At 29.9% G+C, this 20,950-nt stretch overlaps 1 protein-coding gene across 3 annotated transcripts in view; it reads right to left on the bottom strand.

Moving 5' to 3' along the window:
• Positions 1-6,795: 6,795 nt before the first annotated feature.
• The window catches only part of LOC145183681 (uncharacterized), a 32,057-nt gene continuing 17,902 nt past the window's right edge, over positions 6,796-20,950 (bottom strand). For all 3 annotated transcript variants that reach the window (XM_090074626.1, XM_090074627.1, XM_090074629.1), the window contains 11 exons: positions 20,340-20,400; positions 20,169-20,220; positions 19,834-19,928; positions 14,789-16,822; positions 14,516-14,581; positions 14,217-14,376; positions 14,051-14,130; positions 13,773-13,838; positions 13,499-13,653; positions 13,257-13,407; positions 6,796-7,239 (listed from right to left, as the gene is read on the bottom strand). In XM_090074626.1, the coding sequence (XP_089930752.1) occupies positions 7,075-7,239; positions 13,257-13,407; positions 13,499-13,653; positions 13,773-13,838; positions 14,051-14,130; positions 14,217-14,376; positions 14,516-14,581; positions 14,789-16,822; positions 19,834-19,928; positions 20,169-20,220; positions 20,340-20,400 (3,085 nt within the window). In that variant the 3' untranslated portion in view covers positions 6,796-7,074. The remainder of the gene's footprint in view (positions 7,240-13,256; positions 13,408-13,498; positions 13,654-13,772; positions 13,839-14,050; positions 14,131-14,216; positions 14,377-14,515; positions 14,582-14,788; positions 16,823-19,833; positions 19,929-20,168; positions 20,221-20,339; positions 20,401-20,950) is intronic.

Genomic DNA, 20,950 nt, shown 5'->3' with positions numbered 1-20,950 from the left:
AGAGCGGTTGTGGATGCGGATGTAAAATCTATCGCCATGAGCTCTGAGGTATTTTTTTGATCAACTGGCTTTCTGAAAAACTTTTCGTGGCGATCCGTTTTTATACGTCATTTTGTCGATTTCTAAAAATTTTTTTCTCGAAATGAACGCTATAATTTGATTTTAATTACTTTATTACCTACGCAGTCTGTTTTTACAGGTTCAACATTCGTTAAAGTTACGTGTACTGTTAAAGCATTAAAAAAAAGGTTCGATCTGCGAGATTATCGAGATATTTGTAAATTAAAACGTTATCGAGAAATAGAATATAAATATCGATTGATCAACGAAAATTTGACTGTCTTATATTTAACTAATGTTATACCTTAATGTGTTGTAAGGATCTGTACTTTCTTTTCTCATTTGCAAACGTGACGTTACAAGAAATGCTTTCTTTTGAAAGTATGACGTAAGACATTCAAACGAAAGATACCCCTTAATCAAAGAAATCGAAAAATTTTAAGATCAAAAAGGCAAAAAAACTTGAAGAAAATTTTTAGATTTAATGCAGAAACTTTTTTTTGTTTTTTAATTCGTGACTACAAAATACTGACGAAAAATTTGATTAGAATATAATGTTTCGTTTTTGAATCTGTTTAAATAATTCATTTTCAATCAATAGCCTAATTTTGATTATGAAAATATATATGAGATAAAAATACATAAAATGGGGCCAAATACAAAGAGATATAATGTCTTTTTCAATGGCCAAATAAAGCATATTATGACGTTAAAACTGTATTATAATAGCAGATAGCACAGGAGTAATGAAATTAATAAAAAAAATGATTCAAAAAAATTGAAGAACCTTTGCTGATTTATAAAAGAAAAAACAATATCTACCTTTAGAGAAAGAACTTCATACTTCTAAAATGTTTGAGATAAAGTGGAAATTGTTACTTCCTCTACTTCCAAACTGTCATGATTTTCCATGGTTACAGATAATTCACTTAAATTACTTTAATTATGAAAGGCCTCAAAAAACGTTTTGACTCGCTTATCACTTGAACTACCAATATATTCCTATTGAGGAATCAAAAATGTAAAACATAAGTTTGTTTTCTTGAATATTAATCATCATCTAATAAACTAACACCCATAAAGTGTAGGAAAAAATGATAATCTTGAATCATAGCAAATTTCGTTTCGTCGAAGGAAAATTTCAATCATCAAAACTTATTTATAGTTGAATGACAAATGTTAATTTATTTTTTTTCAGAATGATTTTGTATACATATTTGCAATATTTAAAGGAACTGTAAGGAGGGTTTAAAAACTAAATGTCATGTGCAAACCAGGGGTATATGCTTATGTCACTTAGTGAAGCTCATGGTATTTTCTAGCAGACCCATGCTAGTGAATTGATTGTGCAAATCAAAATTTTGTGAACTCAGACCTCCTCATGTTAAACTCAACGGCAAAACACCAAACAATGTGTGCGTTTGTATTTACGATGAGAATGCCCGCCTTCTTCTTTGATTGCTACAACTACATTCTCAGGTTAGTGCATCATTTTCGGGTTTTCTCGCCCATATTACATGTGATCAGACCAACTAGAAATGTATGGATCGTGAATGTGATTTGTGTAAACTCAAATTAGATGAATATGAATATGAATATGTGTTTTCGAAATTAAAATACACGGTAAAACAGTTCTGCGTGAACACGTATGTAATAAGGAAACAGGCTTTGGTATTTCAGCAAGCAAAATAAAACGTAGATAATAAACAGGTGTCATCGAGGTCATCGAGGTTGACTTTGTTGAAAATTACAACTTTATTGAACAGGATGAGATTTAGAGTTTTTGACACATAAACAATGTACATTTTTAACTTCGTACACATGGCACTCAGGTGATGGAAAAGGTAGTGTGACCATCTCAGATCCATTATATTAATATATTTGTAGTTATTTTATTTGTATTCATGAATTATATATTATGAAATGTTTAAATTAATATTCCAAGGCAATTTATAAGTGCAGATATTTTTGTATGGACCGACTTGTCAGTTTAAACAGAAATATTTCTTCTACAGTCTGACTCATAGAAAAGATTTATTTAATTTTGACCTGACATGGAATTTTTTTTGCTTTAAGCCATGGAATAGAAACTGTTGAAGGGATCCGGGGCCTGGTAAAGATATCAGTTTGAAGAGCTCTAAAATCAGACAAACAAGTCAAAAATGTTGAACAATTTTATCAAACTGCTGAAACAAAAAATCCAAACATTGAATTTCATTTTACACCCCAACAAAATGTTTTAATGAAATGAAAGACACCACTGATATTCCTTGGGTTAGAATTGTCACTGTGCCTTAAACACAATCTATGAATTGTGTTATCCCAGTTAAAAGGTTTGTCATAAAAGTTGGACAAGTGTCAGATGCGTCTCTGGGTTGTTTCATCGCAAATCATTTGAAGAAATATGTTGAAACTCATAAAGTGCACCTCATCAGGTTTGTTCAGTTTAATCATTTTTACTCATTATTTCAGTTTATTTAAAACTTGCAAACAATGTTGCCTATATTTCGATGGCTACGCCATTAATATGATTCATTTTGTCAGGTTCACCCGGCCATGTGGAAGTAGGAGCCGTCAACGTTAAAGAAGGCGATTATGTAATTGTCCATTGGATTCCGAGTAAAAACAACGTTTAAAAAAATTCTATGTTGGTTTGATCATCCAAAGAGGTGAACTTACTGGAATTGATCTTGGGTGGCAGGTTAAATGTATGCGGCGTTATCACAATAAGTTCACACAATTTGTATATCCACAACAAAGCGATATTTCATCATACCCTTCTTCTGATATAAAAAAACACTGACATTGGCTAATTTAAGACAACTTTAGTTTGTATACGCGTACATTGGGCTAAGATAACAATACAACTATGTAAAAAATGATTGTTAGCAGGTTATTATTAGGGACAGGCGAAAAACACGGTAAAAAAGTGCGAAAAAAATAAAAATCGTAAAACAAATAAAAAAGAATAAAAATCGGAAAAAACACGGTAAAAACACGGAAAAAACACGGCATCAAAATGCCGCATTTTTATTCATAGTGAAATAACTTCAATAAGCAAAAACTGTGTTTTAACTAAGATTTTATGACCGTTTGTTCAACTTTGTTGCTGAAGTCTCTAAATTGAAATTATTCACTTAGCTCTTAGCTTACTGAATTAAAAACATTACATGACAAATAAACAGAGTGGGGGAGTATCCCTTGGAGATTTCTCATAGTCTTCGTCATGTAACTGGCATTGTCTGTAACAAATGCACTGACTTTATTAAAGTTAACGTTGAATTTGTTCAGGGTCTTAATAATTGCCTGACTGACTGTAGTTGCATTAACGTTTTCTAAGTAGACCAGATTAACTATTACCGCCTTCATCTGCGTTTCATCAGAACTTGTTACTGGTAGTATAAACAGTATATGTAGAACGAAAAAATCTTGGGAATCGCTGTCCTCATCAGTGACTACAACAACTGAAGATGCTGCTTCAACACGGGCTTTCAATTCATCATGAGTAACATCAAAAACTTTCGGTAGATAATCGCGCCGTAGGTGACTTGCACATGGTAGTGCCCCAAGGTTCTTCACATTCGTCTGTAAATATTTCTTTAGCTTAGGATGATCAAGTTAGTTTAGCGTTATGTTAGCTGCAGTAAATGCCTCCACTAACTAAAACTGAGCAAGATTTCGTGCATTACGTGATTCAGATACCGCCTTAAATGCAACTTGTGCAAAAGAGACAGATGAATTGACGTCAAGCAATTACCACTAACAACAAGTAAGTAAGAGAATAGAGCGAGTTAATTTTAAAAAAAACAGAAAATCACGGTAAATCTGACAAAAACACGGGTTTCTCAGAAAACACGGAAAACACGGCAAATGACGAAAAACACGGAAAACACGGCTTCCGTGTTTTCGTGTTTTTCGCCTGTCCCTAGTTATTATTCATACTCAAATGTTACATCCGGCACCAAAGTGTTTCTTCCGGCACTATTTTTCTTTGGTAAATAAAACAAAAACAGAAAGATTGCCTGATGATTGCAAACCTGCGATTTATAGTATTACTTATGATTAGCTTATTCAGATTTTTTCAGCTTCTAGCACTCAATAGATTCACAGAAATTTTACAATAAAACAAAAAAACATTCAAATAAAAAAGTTTTCGAGTCACATCCGACACTAGCAAATTAACGATCGTCCTTTGTAAATAAATTCACCAATCGAACCGAAAACTTAGAGATAAGTATTTTTTATATTTTGCTGAAAAAAATTGAGAAATAGTAACTCGTAACAGATATATTTTAACTGATAAACTTCAATATGAGTTACATCCGGCACCATGGAATTGCTCTGTTTTTTTCCAGATATAAAGTCATTACAAAAAGGGGGTTAAAACTAGAAAATACAAAGACTATACAGAGGACGATCTATCCATATGTGAAGATTAAAATCTAAAAAGTAAAAATCTACAAATCTTGAAGATGTAAAGTCTAAAAACAAGAGACAAGACACAAGAGAAAGCTGTTGCAAAATATAGTGTTTGTCGAAGAAAAATTCGTTACTATTTGAAAGGAAAACATGATTTAAAACCTGGTAAACCGTATTATTTTTCCAAGTTAGAGGAGGCTGGCTTTTTCAAATGTATCATTTTAAAAAAATTTTGGATTTCCTATCGGTAAAGAAGACTTACTTCATATGACGAACAATTATCTCCATAGTTCTAGTTGAAAAGTAAAAGAATATAAAGTCTTTCCTGGGACCTGATTTAATCAAGTCATTTTTACAAGGACACCTAAAGCTAACAAATAAATTTGTTCTAAACATAAAAAAATCACGAGCAGTTGTTAAGGAAGAATTATTAAAAGAATATATTCAATATCTTACCAAAGATATACAGAAAAATTTCCGACAGGCAACATATACAACTATGATAAAAAAAATCTGATTACTTGACCGTGGCTCAAAAAAATGCTTGGTACAAAGAGGCAGTAAATACCCCACAAACAAAAGAAGCACTTCCAAGACAAGTATTTACTTAATGATATCAAGTAAAATTCAGCAGGTAAAATTTTGCCACCTATTGTTCTTTACACTTGGTGTGAAGGAGATCCTAAAGGAGCCAGTTACCTGTTTGGTTAGATACAATAACTTTTGAAGTGTGGTTTTTTTTCCATAGATTTACCTTCTTTAAAAAAGAACTTAGGAGTTAAAGTTCTGCTGGTCAGTAAAACTTATCCTCTCATATGTCTCCAAACATTACTGAAGGCGGTGAAGAAAATGAAATAGTGCCTGAACTAGACTTTTAATGGGGCTTTTGATCTCTGTTTTGTTAATTTTAATTTTTTATTTAAAAAAGGAAGTCTTCAACTCCTTTTACTCAGGTTTACCCTCATACAAAGGAACTTTTTTTTGTGTGTTTTGTATTTTTAATAAGGTTGTTTTCAGTATTCTTTCATCATAACATGTTTTATTCTTTATTAAGAAAAATAGAACTAAAATTAATCTTTTGTTTTCAATTAAACTAGAATTATTAGTCCTTCAAAAAGTAAGAGAAAAAGAAGTTACTTTGCATCAATCCATACGTAATATAGAGCTATTCTAATTTTGTTAATGCTGCGCAGTTACCCAGACCTTTGGTTAAATTTGCACATTTTTTAAATAATCTTGAAAAACTACTTCTTAAGTTGTAAAAACAGATTTAACAATTGAAATAGAATTTAAATATCCTAAATAAATTTGCTAGTTTACATTAATATAATAGAAGATTAAAGCAGATTTTTAAAGATAAAAATTACAGATAGTTGTTTTTTATCACAAAAAACAGCTCTTTTACTAACTCTATTTTAGTTTTCAGTTAAAAAACTTATATTCTGTGAAGCTGTGGTTCAAAAACCACAATCGAACTTCATAAGTCAAAAAAGTTTCTTGTGAAAAAAATTTTTTTATAGGAAACTTAAAAACAAAATTTGTTTTTTTTACAAGAAACTTAAAAACAAAATTTATACAAACTTATAAACAAAACAGAAAAAAAAGCAAAAATAAAAAATAGAATATTCCAAGAAGAATCACAACTTAGATGTCAAGCAACAATGCAGTCAGGAAATATTCCAAAATGTGGTTTGACTTACAGAAATTTTTGAAAATAGTGGTAAATAGAACCCCAATATTCATTGATTTTCCTTGCTTTTACCAGATAAGCTGACTTCTGAAAATCTCTTAAATTCATTAAACTTGACAGGCTTTCGGATATAATTTCGTTTGGAAAACTCGGAATAAATTTGGGGTGAAATATCTAGATTCTAGATTGCCTTCTAGATTCGTCACAAGTATCCTATGGCGACTATTACATTTAGTTTTTTAGATAAAGTTTATTTTAAAAAATGACTTATTTTAAAATAATTTTTTCCCTTAAAACTATTAATTTTTAAGATGAATCTTCTAGCTTCTTCTTTTGCAATCTTCTTTTGTTATATCGTGGATATAAAACGAAAATTAGCTAAGTCCATTTATTGTTAAAATTAGGATATGATTACCACAAAATCCAAAACTACTTTCTTCATTTTGGAAAAGCTCCAGGTTCATAATAATTCTATATGTAAAAATAACGTAATGCTTTTACCTTAAGCCCTGTTTTACATTGAAACTTTTCTCAAAAAACTATTATTATTGGTTTTCCTTCGCGCACGATATAAAGTAGAAATAATTATATGAAATAAAAGATCAGAAGAAAATAAAAATGAATCATAAAATATGGATATGTATTGATGTTTTTATGCATATTTAAGAATTTCATAAATATTATAAATATAGTAATCCTTTTCTCAATAAAACAATAAAATAAAAAATAAAAATTAACAAAACATACAATAAGAACAACACAACCAGTCATAAATAAAAGATATGATTTTTGCGAACGAAAGCAAAAATTCAATTTTTTTTAATTTTTTTCTCAAATCTCAAAAAATTCTCAAAAATAGAAATTCAATTGAAATTAGTTTAAGCGTATCCTGGTGATATTACAAGCTACGAAAACTTTTCTAAAAGATTTCCAATATACTCTTTGAAAGCATAAAAAGATGGTCGTTCATCTTCCAGCAAACTCCAACAATTAATACTGAGATTCCACAACTCTTCGGGATAAAAATCTGGTTTCGAGAGGCGCTTCCCAGACCTCAGATAAGCAGGAAACTAAATATTTAGTTAACACATTGTTCACAAAAAATACGTGCGCTGCAAACTAAGCTTCGATACAAATATTTTTCATTTAAAAGATAAGCAAAAAGTAAAAATTTTAACAAATTTAAGACTGTCATCATCACTAATCATTTTTTTTTTAATAGGGAAAGGGTCACCCAAAATGCGATGGGGTCCAATTTACAACAGTAATACTATTTGTGCACTTTGGCTCATCATTTGAAAAAATTTTTTACAAAAGTAATTAGTTATTTAATTAAGTAATTAATCATTGTAAGAGTAATCAATTATTCCGTTTTAATTTTCTATTTTTTAAAGGATTTTGTGTTTAGCTGGTTTGTAATCTTTTTTTAATTTTGAAACTTTTTTCTTATTAATGAAGCCCAACAAAGCAGTAAAGAACTGGATAACTTTCGATCTATTCTTTTCGACTATTTGTAAAACAGGTGCACGACAAATATTAATACTGCTTCACTAAAAACAACAGTTTTTGATAACACTACCAATAATGGTGGGAGTCATTGTAAGTCTGCCACCTCATACATAAAAACCGAGAGAAATTTCGGGTCCTGGGGAAGTTTTCTCAAGGGGCCCTCATTATGATCAATTATATACCCAGGACCAAAGAAGCGTGCTCTGGTCATTGAAAATTAAAAATGAAAGTTAATTAAATCTTTTAAAAGTCAAAACTATTTAAATCTTTTAAAATTTATTTTAAAAAATTATTTGTACACACACGGGGCCCCGGGAATCTTTCCCGTCCACCCCTCCCTCATGACCTCATACAACACACAGCCTCTTGACCTATGATTTTTCGAACCAATTCAAATATACAGTGACCAATATTTAGATATATGAGTGCGAATTACGTGGGACGTGTCTTTTTAGAATTTCATCTCTCTAGCCAAAGAATTTGGAAAAGCTACTAGTATATCAAATGTCATATATTGCTTTAGAAAGTATGTAGTTTGACCTTGCAATCAAAACATTTAGGGTGGAATGCAAGAACCGAACTTGAGTCAAGTTCGACTTAAAATCTCAAGTTCGACTTTGTCAAGTCAGACTTGAAAAATTGACTTGAGCGAATGCGTAAACGAGACTTGAAAATTTCAAGTTCGTGCTTGAGAAAGTCGAACTTGAAAAATAGTCGAGGCGTTGAATTTAGGGCGTTTATCGGAAAATGCACTTCGCAACCAATAGCGGTAATGGATTTTTTTTACGGGAAAAACCTTTTACTGAAACAAATTCCGTGTAATGATATTTGTATAATATACGATTAAATAAAAAGTTAATAACAGTAAAAAAAAAAAAGTTCTTGCTATGTATTTTACATCAGAAAAATAAATTCATCTTGGCACTTTCAGTTCCAAATCCTAAGTTGTTGGTAAACAACGGTTGGTCATATGTACCACTTAAGTGATCAAGACAATTTCTCTTGATTTCTCCATTTTAACAGATTCCATTTGAAGTAAAATACATGGAAATGTTCTAGAAAATGCAGAATCTTATTTTGACGCTTTTTGGGGATGATACTATACTACAATGTATTTTTATTTATCTTTTTACTAATACTTTAATGAAAATAATGGTTTTTTTTTAAAAATACTGAGAAAATTACTTTAAACAAAATTAGTTTTCTCAATACTAATACTACATAATACTATGTGTGTGTGTGTGTGTGTGTGTGTGTGTGTGTGTGTGTGTGTGTGTGTGTGTGTGTGTGTGTGTGTGTGTGTGTGTGTGTGTGTGTGTGTGTGTGTGTGTGTGTGTGTATATATATATATATATACCTACACATATATATTCCATTTACATATGTAAGTATACCATTTACATAGGTAAGTCAATAGAGATCACATATGGAGACAGGTCTTCTGAAATTATTGGGCCACTTATAGAAACAGAAAAGAAAACTTTTAAAAACCATTGATAGCATCTTGCTCATTAACACATGAAAAAGAACAAAGTTTAACGTTAAACAAAAATCTCTTAATAAAAAAAAAAGACAAAAAAGCAATATAATGAAATTCATGATCTTGATAAAGAACTAATGCAAAAACAAATAGAAATAGATGATATAAAAAAAAACTCTCTCCAGAAAAAGCAACAATACAAACAAAACTTTGTGAAAATTTTCACAGTTAAGATTTTCACAAAGTTTTAAAAAAGCAACACAACAGAATTATTCTATGTGAGGATTATTATTTTCTAACAATATCAGATCCAAATTGTTTTTGGAATGTTTTAATTTATCACTTTATTTTTTAGTGAAATTGATTTTTTCATATATAATACTATTTTGAAATATAAAATGTAATTCTTTTGAAATATTATGTAGTATAAATATTTGAAAATAATGTTTTTGTCATTACACCCTTATCCATTATCAGACACAAATTTTTTTTAAAAAAAATAAGTCTGAAATTTGACTTTTGCTTTGTTTCTGCAAAAATATCTTTAGTGAATGCTTTAGCACCACATTCTTCATTGCTATTTTGTATTTCATTGCCTCCACTATAATCATTTTGTAGAAGGGCAATGTTGTGAAGCACAAAACAGGATATTATTATAGCTATGGAATTTTGCAGTTTTGTTCCTAAGGGAATGTTAAGACAAGGGTATTGTTTTTTTTTGATATACCAAAACAATATTCAGCAACAACATTCAACATGTGTGTACTTCTCAAGTTGTAATTGTATCTGATTTCATTTTCATTTTTGGGTTAGAAAAAGGTGTCATTAAATATTGTTTATAAGGATAGCCAGAATCACCTGAAACATGAACATGTTGGCGAGCTTCAAAAACTTGTTTAATAGCTGAGTTAGCAAAAACAAATGAATCCTGAACAATTCCAGGCCATTGAACACAAGCAGATAAAATTTCATTTGAAGCACCTGCAATGACCTGGCAATTAAAAAAAAAATCCCTTTTTGTTTCGGTAAATTTCTGCGCTTTCTCCACAAGGAATTATTATAGGAATATGTGTTCATTAATTGCTTCTATACATCCTGGGAATCCTTGAATTTGGTAAAGTCTAAATAATGGTTGATAAATATAAATATTTTCTTTATCTAAGAAAAGTTTGAAGTTTGTATGAAATAGCAAAATCAGATATCCATGAAAACTTATAATCACTTTTGCTGAATTATCAAAGAATCAGCTTCTGTTGGAAACTTTATGTACTGATATCTTTTGTTAGCCATTTGAATTGAAATGTTCTAAACCACTGGACAAACAGTTGAGTTTCAGTTCTTCCAAATCTCCTATTATTCTCTAAAAGAATTTATTTATTGTTATAATCATTTGTTGGTATAAAATGTTGTTATTTAAAAACGTAATGTAAAATCTACAATAAGAAGGTGCCATTTTCTGATACCGTTTCTTGAATATCTACTCACTTGGAATGAACCAGTAGCATAAAACCGAAATGCAATAGCCAGTTGTTGTACAGTTGAAAGAGGGCACCCTCGATTGTTAACATTGTTGTTAATAATGTCATTAGCTAATATTAAAAAGGTTTTTATTGGAAAATCTGTAGCACCTTTTAAATTCTATACCGTGGTAAACTTCTAAAGGATTAGCTCTGTCATTAATAAACCTTGGTATGTGACTTGGCATATTTTTTCTTCTTCTTCTTCTAAAATTCAGCTCATAGCGATTCATTTTTGAACATTTAAAAAGTTTTTTTTAATACTTCATGTAATTGTAACTACTTCTCATGAACTCTCTTTTACTCTTTTTACACGTATCACCTCTTTGTATAACTGCAACTATTTATTACTAAATGGAATTTACTTTTATACTGTATCACAAAAATGTGCCTTAATCAACAGCCTTTTATAATGCTAGGATGTTCGACATTTCAAAAAGCTAATAAACATTTCTAATGGCATCAAAATATGACATGTTGAATCATTACAAACGAGTTACAGGATGTTTTAAAAGACACACGTTTTCGCAATGTTAATATTCAGTTTTCTGTAATGAATTCATTTAAAAATATACTTTCACAATGTAACCTTCTAAATTAATTACGTCAATATGCCCAAGTAACTACTTTTGCATGTTAAAAACTCATTTTCATATTTGCAAAGGTTGTAATAAGTTATATAGTAATAGTAAAGTTTTGTTACGCATCAGCAAAATGATAATGGCGGCCTGTTTTTTTTTTCAAGTTTGGTTTCAAGATTGGTCTGGAGCAGACTTGAAAAAATGACTTGAAAATTCAAAAATTCTCGTTTCTCAAGTCTGACTTCAGTTCAAGTTCACTTCTTGCATTCCGTTCAAGTCAGACTTGAGATTTGAAGTCTGAGTTGAAATTTCAAGTCGGGTTCTTGCATTCGGAAGGAATTTTTGCTCTCTCAAGTCTGGTTTGAAGCCAGACTTGAAAAAGGTCTATTTTTAGCGGTTTTCAAGTCTGACTTGAGTTGAAGTTCGCTTTGTGCATTCGCTCAAGTCGCACTTAAGGTTTGAAGTTCGACTTCAAATTTGAAGTTCGGTTCTTGCATTCCACCCTTAGTGTCCATGAGGTTGGACTATTGGTAGCAACAGATGTAGTACTTGCTCAAATATGTAATAAATAGACTGTTATAAATTTGGCAATTAAACTTCAATCTATAAATAAGCAGATTAAATCAGAGTTAGCTTAGCAGCAACAACAAATATAGAAAATCAGGGACCACGATTTACCGTGAGAAGAACTGCTGTAAAATATCCTATCAAATGGGCTCAAAATTTTTCGGTCAGATATAATTAGCAATAACTCGAGAAATACTTAACGAACTAATTCCAAAATTTTTTTATATTGAAGTTTATTGTATCATTTAAAGTTTTTAATTAGTTTGCATAGATTTTAAAGGATGCTTAGAAAGTAATAGAATTTTTTTAGAGATTAGGTGCTATTATGGTTTGGATCTTGCTTTTAGTGACCTTTTTCGATGCTGCTATCCATTTTTGCTTAAAGTCTTTGTCATCTTTCGCACTCTTGAGCCATCAGAGCACTCTTATGCCACAAGAGCAAATTGCTTGCCACACAAGATCTTCAGAGGAAATATTTTTCTTTGAATATAATTAAATTTGTTGCTAACATAGACGCTTTTTGACTGATAATAATATTGATGCCCGGGTAACTGTGAGAAACCCTTTTTTTGCAGTGCGTTTCATTGTCTTTAATAATTCATAAACTTTCTCGGTTGAAAAGTTTGACGAGCTTCCTTGCGCGGCGAAATGCTTTTAATTCTCCATCAATTGATTGCTTCAGAATTTTTTTATTGGTGTAAGCTTTCAAACTCTTGCTCTTGAGAGCTTTTCTGACAAAGAAACAAAATCATTCGAACTTTTTGGCAAGATCTCTTTGGGATTGGCATAGATTTCTTGTAATTGACCGGATAATTGAATTTACATTGTTTTAGTCAACAAAACCTTTCTTCCATCTACCACCTCTTTCTCTTTCGATAGTTTGAGCCTGCTTTTATCTCCTCAATGTCTCCAAATGAAGATTTAGCGACTTTTTTGACAATTTTGTAATTGATGTGAGGTTGGATTTACAAGAAAAATTTCCAAAACTTTTTTCCGATTATTTAATTGTTTACTCATTTTAGACTGATAAACTGATAGTATTAGCAAAACACCAATACAATATATGTATATAGAACTTCATTATAAGAAAAAAACTCGAGTTATTGCTAATGACATTCGACCAAAAAACTTTGAGCCCAATTGATGTTATAGGAATCAGGAACTTTTAGGCTTCCAGACAGAAAAACCCTGGTGTATTTATAAACTATTTTAAGTATAAGAAATTTTTGATATTTTTGGCTTGCTGCAAGTGAAGCAATCTTATAATAAAAACTTTTACACAGTTAAATTATACACAGCAAATAAATAAACTTACACAAATAAAAATAAGAGAAATAATAAAATAAAAATAGGGGAAGGTTGTCCAAATCTGGCCAGCCTTCCCCTATTTTCATTTACTAAGCAACAAACTTTCTTTATAATAAGTAACATACCTCAATTAGAGGAACATCTTTATATGGGATAACAGGTAGGTCTTTTTTTTCAGTTTGGAACAATGTAAATATTTCCCATAACACCACTCCATAACTCCAAATATCAGTTTTACGAGTAAAAAGGCATTTCTCAATGCTTTCAAGTGCTAACCTTAATTAAAGAAAAGGTTGTTAACAATAATTAAAAACAATAATAACAACAACAACAATAATCAAAACATTATTACTTTAAACAAAATTACCATTGGACAGGCAACTTTTGATTCTTTGTACTGTCATAGTAACCTTTGTTAGAAAGAAAACGACTCAAGCCAAAATCTGAAAGTTTTACTAGCTCTTTATCAGCTACAAGAACATTCCTGCAGGCTAAATCGCGATGTAGGAAATTTTGTGAATGCTATAATAAAACAATAATATATGTAAAAAATCATATCTTTTATTATTAAGGGGATATTCTTGTGTGCAATGGTTGTTTTTGAATATAAATCTCAATTTTAGATAAACTACCAAACCTACCAGGTAATCAACACCCTGAGCAATTTGCTTGCAGTAAAGCAGTAAATAGCCTGAATTCAACTCCTTCTACAAAAAAAATTGTGAAAATCTAGTAAAATTTATCAAAAAAAAAAGAAAATTTGTTTCAGTTTTACATCACTAAGTTAATGATACCTTAAAAATACTCAGTAATCAAATTAAACTTTTTTTTCAGGATCTTTGAAAATATTATGTAAAACTTAAAACAAAGAGCACAGTTTTAAAATGATTTCATTCCTAATAAAAAAAAAAAAACTTACCTTCCGAAAAGGTATATAACGATCTAAAGAACCCAATGATACAAACTCAGTAACAATTGAAAAATCAGTGTCTGCACCCTCTAAAATGCAGATATAAAAGTTTGATAAACAACTCTAAAAATAAAACAAATTAACAAAAAACTTTTTATACAATTTTGCAACACACCTGCACATACACCATGCAATTTAATTATGAACTGAGAATCTGCAATCTCCCTTCTAGAAAGAGCAGCCATAGTAGTGGCTTCCTTTCGAAAGTCTTGTACGTCCTTAGAGCTAGCAACAGTTGTTTCTGTTTGAAGTAACTTTTTTATAGCAACTGGAACCTTGAAAAACCACAAATCCAAAATAATGAAATATCAAAGTTAAAAAACAGGAGAATAAAAAGTTACAAAGCTGCAACTCATCAGTATAAAAAGTTTACATGAAGATGAAGAAAAAAAAGAAGAAGGGTTGGCAACTTACATTGAGTTTAATTTTGTTTTTATCTGTAAATAACCATTGACCTTTAAAAACTTCCCCAAATTGACCCTATAATAAAAATAGGACTTGATTAATTTAGTTAAAAGTTCATTTTTCAATGTTATTTCTTAAACAAGAAAGCTTGTATAATTTATACCTCAAGAAAGTTTGTATAATTTATACCTCAAAACCAATCAAAATCAAGTCAATATTACTCACATGTAATTTCACATATAACTCACATGCAACTGTGTAAAGACTTTATTTCAAACTCACCCGGCCTAAACTCCCTTCAATTTTCAAATCTTTCCGCTCAATAAATCGAAACATAGATGGCAAGGGGAGCTCTTCAGCATAAAGCAATGTGGATTTCTTGTTACAAGAGTCTTCTGTTGTTGATGTACTAAGAGGTGGAGAGAATATATCTGACTTTGATGAAGCTTTAGAAGTTATAGTTGGGTCAGTTTTTGCAAAAAGGTGTTGAGAGATAATTGGAGACCCACCAATAAACTGAGGATTAAGTACCTGATAGGATTGAAGAGGTGTAACAGGTGAACCATTAAAAAGAGATCTAGGAATAAGTTGAATAGCTTCCTGAGTTGTGGGAACTGGATGAGAAATAAAAATAGTTTTAGAAACAGGAGCTATTGTACGATGAAGTGACGATTGTACCACTGATCCTGATAATCTTGGATTTATTGGCACCAACCGTGGCTGTATACTTTGTTGCTTTAAAGTCAAAATTGGAAATGCTTGCCCATTTTCAGAAATACTAATAGGTATAGACATTTGATGTGGAATTCCAATAGGATAAATGTCATTTTTTGTAATTTGAGAGTTAAGATCTTTATGCCTTCGTGATTGCCTTTTACTTTCTGAATGATTAGAAGAAACTTGATTTGCTGAACTTGTAACAACTGGTTTAAATGCTTGTAAATTAGGCTGATTTATTGAATTAATACCAACAGATGCTATACCAGGATTATTTGTGAAAGCATTAATAGTTGAGATTACAGCAGAACGTGATGTGCTTAAATGTGAAACAGAAGGATTTGGACTACTGGCATGCAAGTCTTTAAATTCCTTCACAACAGATTGCATTTCATACTGTGTTTTACTAGAAAAATTTCCTGAATTTTCAACAGGATTTTTTCGAAGTAAATCAAGATCTTGCAGAGGCCTGTAAATATTTGAAGTATCATCATTATCCTGTTTGATCCATTCTTCCTCTATATCATTTTTTATAAACCTAGAAATGTCACCAGAAAAAGGTTGAGGACTTAAAGATTCATCTTTTCTCATGAAAAACTGACGAGGTAGATTTATTCCAATATTAAATGGATTTGGACCAAGTAAGGCCATTTTAGCAATTTTTTTAGTATTTTCCGTATATTCATTAGATTCTTCACGAAATGATAGGCTACGTTTACCAAAAAAGCGCTCCCTCTCCATATTAATACGTTCTTGCAAATATTGTCGTGTTTTTTGATCGCGTGACCATTCACGTTTTGGTTGATCAGAATTTTCTCGACGAGCTTGTTCTGGAGAATCTGGTGGAGTATGTGGTGGTGATTGTTTGGTTGTTGGTGTTTTGGAAATGGCAGCATCAGCCTTTGCAACAGATGCTAAATTATCTAATTTTGGGGCAAAATCTTCTCGACTAATCGTATTAATACTTGATATTTCAGAACGGGAATTCATTTGTTGCATTTGAGTTATTTGGTTTAAATCAACATATTGACTAGAATTATTTGCTTGTGATAGACCAACTAATATAGAAGCAGTCTCAATATCAACTTTATCTTTATCAGTAAGATAATTTGCTTTTGCAGATTCCAGTCTTTTATTTTGAACACTTTTTTCAAGATTATATGTTCTTTGATTATTACTTTTCTCTTTTGAAAAATTTTCTATCCTATGCATTGATGGTTGATATATATTTAAATCATCTTTTTTATTATTAAGAAATTTCTCATTATCATCAACTGCTTGCTGGACAAAGTTAGTTTCCATAGGTAGGTTTAAATCATTTGAAAAATTTAATTCTGCTTTGTCACAATCATCTGAAGAATGCAAGTGCACTAACTTAATTTGTGTAGGAGAATTTGGAGCTGAGTAAGAATATTTATCATTTATCAAATTTTTCAATTTAACATTTTTCATTTTACTGTTTGTACTACTTATGGAAGAAACTTGCTCTGGAAGATTACTACTGTCTCTATCAATATCCATATCCTCTACTTGTGCCATGAAATACGACATGTTTGGTTCTATCTTTTTTTTAGTACAACATTCTGAAATCCCTGAATCCTAAAAAGAAAAGAAAAAAAAGCATTAAAGTGGAACTTTTAGGTATAAATTCTATATAATTTTATAGAACTAACTTGAATCAATTCATTAAATAAATGTATTCTTATGCCAATTCAATTAATGATATAGCATTAATTTTTCAAATGGAAAAGAGGAACTTATATCAAGGGTGGATCTAGAACATTATTTTACAGGGGATGGAGTGTGGTGCAGTGTTTTTATAAATAAGATATTTACAATTTATGAAGGTTAGGTCTTCAGCCAACTCAAGGTAATTACATAAAGACTAATCTGTTGTTTATTTTATTAAATGATTGGAAAAATGCCCCAAAAAATAACATAAAAATAAAATTAAAATTAAAAAAAAACATATGGGATGATTTTGGTTGAAGAAATAAAACCACAAAAAAAATTAAACTTTTTATGAAAAAAAAAACACCTGAAAAACACTCTGAAATTTGAAAGTATTTTTATTTGAAAGGAAATTTGAAAATAGTTTTACTGTTTTAGGTCAATTCGATATTATCGACTTTATGTTCAGGTTTTATCTAAATAGTTGAATAGCTTGTCTGAAATGTTTGCTAAGACATAAACAAAGTAAATTCTCTTCAGTTGGTTTGGGAACTTTTTTAATTAAACAGCTTTTTTAAAAATAAGTCATGACTAAAAGGATAATTATAATTGGGTCATAAAATACTAAAAGAAGAAGGACCATTGTATTACCAACAGGCAAACTGGTTCAACCTGCAAGTAAGAAGGAAATCATATCTTGGCTCTAATTCAGATGGAATTTACTCAGGTGAAACTGTACATTCAACAGTTTTAGCTAGGTGTAACAGTTGTGCACGTAGCTAAAACAAAGTGCAACACTTATCTTACAACTCAATTAAAGGAGAAAAGTAAATAAGTCTGAACAATAATTTAATAGTAGTTAGGTTTGAACATTCATAAAATTTGTTATCTAAGATTAGGTCAAATATTGGACATAAACAAATGAAAACAACAGAACTTGTTTTAATTGATGGCAAAACCAATTTACATTTATAATATAAAAAAGATTGTAAAAATAAAAATTTATTTATTTCCTATGAATCCATCTTTTCTTGTCCTAACAAAGTATTATCTCTTGTTGGGCAACAAGAGATATATCTTGTTGGAGAAGACAACAAAAATACTTCAAGCACAACAACTTTAAGTACATAAAGAGTGTAATTCTCTACACAATGTACAAGCTAACAACACCGCAAATGTCGGTTTAAAAGCAAAAATGGTTGCAGCTTTGAAGAAGTACTAGGACTAAAGTCTTACAATGTAGACTGTAATCTTCATCAGATTAATCTACAAGAATTTTTGCCAACAAACAGCTTAAACAATCTTGAGTTTGAGCTTTTTAAGTAGAGGTTTTAAATGATTAAATGAAGTGACAAGAGGCTGTTATATGAATATCAAAACCAAAAAATATTACATAATAATAATTATAATAGATTATAAATACCTTATAATTATAATAACTGATGTTTCATAATTATATTATAATTACATTATAATATACATGATAATTGATCCTAAGCTTTTTAATGCAGATGTTTAATTTAATAAAATGCATCAATTTCAATCAATGTGAGCATTACTGACTGTTATGTAAATATAGTTTTAAATTTACCACTGAAATGCTATTAATGCAGATGGAAAATTAGTCATTTTAATCATGCTCACTGGTTAAAACTGGCAATAACATTGATATCTACTACTTTAATATACTACCCTCAGCTGCCAGCTTAACAAACTTGATAATTTATACTGTTCAATTGTGTTCCCGCAAAGATCAGTACGTTGCATAAAACCCCTTCAATTATCTACATGATCAACCTGATTAAGGTGCAGGAAAAGAGAAAAAGTGAAAAAGATTTCCTTTTCTCACCTGAAGTATAAAGCTTTTTGCATTCTAAAAAAAAATATTTTGTTTTTGACATTAAATTCTGAAAAAATAAAGATCAATAACCAGCCGTAGAAGACTGGGAGTTAAAGTTGTGGTCATAGTATAGATAAGGTCAATAAGATCTTAAACAATAACTTTCATTCTCCTCAAAGTCATCAAAGTTGTGGTCATAGTATAGATAGGGTCAATAAGATCTTAAACAATAACTTTCATTCTCCTTCAATTTACTTTTATATTGACTCTCCCTTTGTTTAAATTTATATTGACAACACAGATTGGTGAACCAGTTTATAACAATGATATCTAAGATGTCATTTAAAGTTAGTGCAATTACTGGGCTTGCTCTTATTACATGTATCTAGAAATTGTAAACCATTTCATAAATGTGCTTGAATAAAAATAAAGTTATTTTGAACATATTTGTTTATTAGCTAATTTAATTACAGGCTCAACTTTAAGGTGCTTTTTTATTTGATTAAATATTTTTGTTTCTGTCATAAATAAAGCAGTTTTTTCTATTTATTAAGATTTGTTGTTAGAAAAATATTCCTATTGTATTTCATGAAGCTCTGAAAGAATATACAAAAAGGCATTTGTCATTTATGAGTGTAACTTTTTTTAAAAAAAAAACATTTCACATCTTTTACAAATACACTATGGTTTTAAAAAATTTGAAAAATGAAAATAAAAAATATAAAATGATTTTTTAGAGATTTTAGTTAAAACAGTTTATTTTTATCAATTAAAAACATGACACAAAATTCTGATTCATTTAGATGTTAAAAATTGTAAAAAATCCAATTTTAAATATTTCTTACTGCATGCATCAAACTTTTAAGTTGCAGTTACTTATGAAAATTGTCTGATCATCAAACAACTTGATCATCTTATAACTTTCTAGGTAGTTTTTAGATTATTTAGTAGATACCTTCAAAATCAAAGTACTAAACCCTTAAAAGTTGTAAACTAACCTCCCTTAACATACAACTGCATTAAAATAATACAATGCATAGAAATTATATATTATATATACAAACATACTGCAAGAGTAATAATAAGTAAAGGATGATACCCCTGAACTAGTTTCATTGCCTTTTTTATCACTTTCCCAATTCAAAGTTTTCCAGTCAAAGACAAAGTACTTTTTTTCTTTCTCTCTTGATGGTGCTAGTTAATAAATATAAATATAAGTGTTGCTAGTTAACAAACAATTTTTCAAAATATTTTGTGTAATGATTTCAAAAAGTGAAAGTAAACTATGACTACAACTTTATTTACCATTAAAAATACTTTGATTATCAAATTTATTTGTAGTTATGCTTAAATTGACTATAGATAATTGCTATATTGCTATATTGGTTACTATAACTATATTATCAATTTGATTGAAAAATTTTATATACTTACATCTCAAGAGCTTGCCTATTTTGTTACAGACATCTGTTATCTTTTTCCTATTCTTTTAAGAGAAAATTAAAGAATATATGAACTATTTCCTGCTTTCCTATTTTTTTTCCATTTTTTTTTTAAACACTAATAGTAAAAACAAAAAGAGAAGCAAATAATAAAAGTTCCTACCGTAGATACAAAGCATAACACATCATTAAATAGATCACTTAAATCGACTGAGCAGTGAGATCTAAAATAACATAAATAATAAAAGATCTAAATGTCATTAAAAAAAGTATCAAGCAAATGCTGACTGAAAAGAAATCAATTTATATTAATACTGACAAGAAAACTTAAACAACTAAAACCAGTAAATCAACTCTAAATACAATAGCCATTATGTCATAAACAGGGGCTATTTTAAAGAAAGCCTATTCATTTTTAAATACATTACCTACATATTGCCTTAAAACCTAAACTGGTTTCATTTATTGAAACTTATACATAAATTTTTACATTTGTGTGTGTGCCTGTGTGTGTACTTACTTAATGGAGCCGTGTGGGAAGGAAAAGTTTGAGGCCATCTGACACACTATTTTAAACTACTGCACTTCACCAGCAGGTTTTACTTGCAGGTATATCCAATATCCATACATTTTTTAGCCGTACTAAGTATATATTAGAGAATAGTATAGTCACTTTCCCCTCACCTTAAGAACATATCAAAGGTTTCTACCTTACTCATATAAACAATAATTACCGCTACACTTGTGGAGCTGCAATATGTATTGTTACTAAAC

Source organism: Hydra viridissima, unplaced genomic scaffold (genome assembly GCF_058129835.1).
Source record: "Hydra viridissima isolate aposymbiotic clone 2 unplaced genomic scaffold, HvirCarnegie_v1 scaffold_17, whole genome shotgun sequence".
NCBI classification, from domain to species: domain Eukaryota; kingdom Metazoa; phylum Cnidaria; class Hydrozoa; order Anthoathecata; family Hydridae; genus Hydra; species Hydra viridissima.
This window is presented reverse-complemented; position numbering and strand designations above follow the sequence as displayed.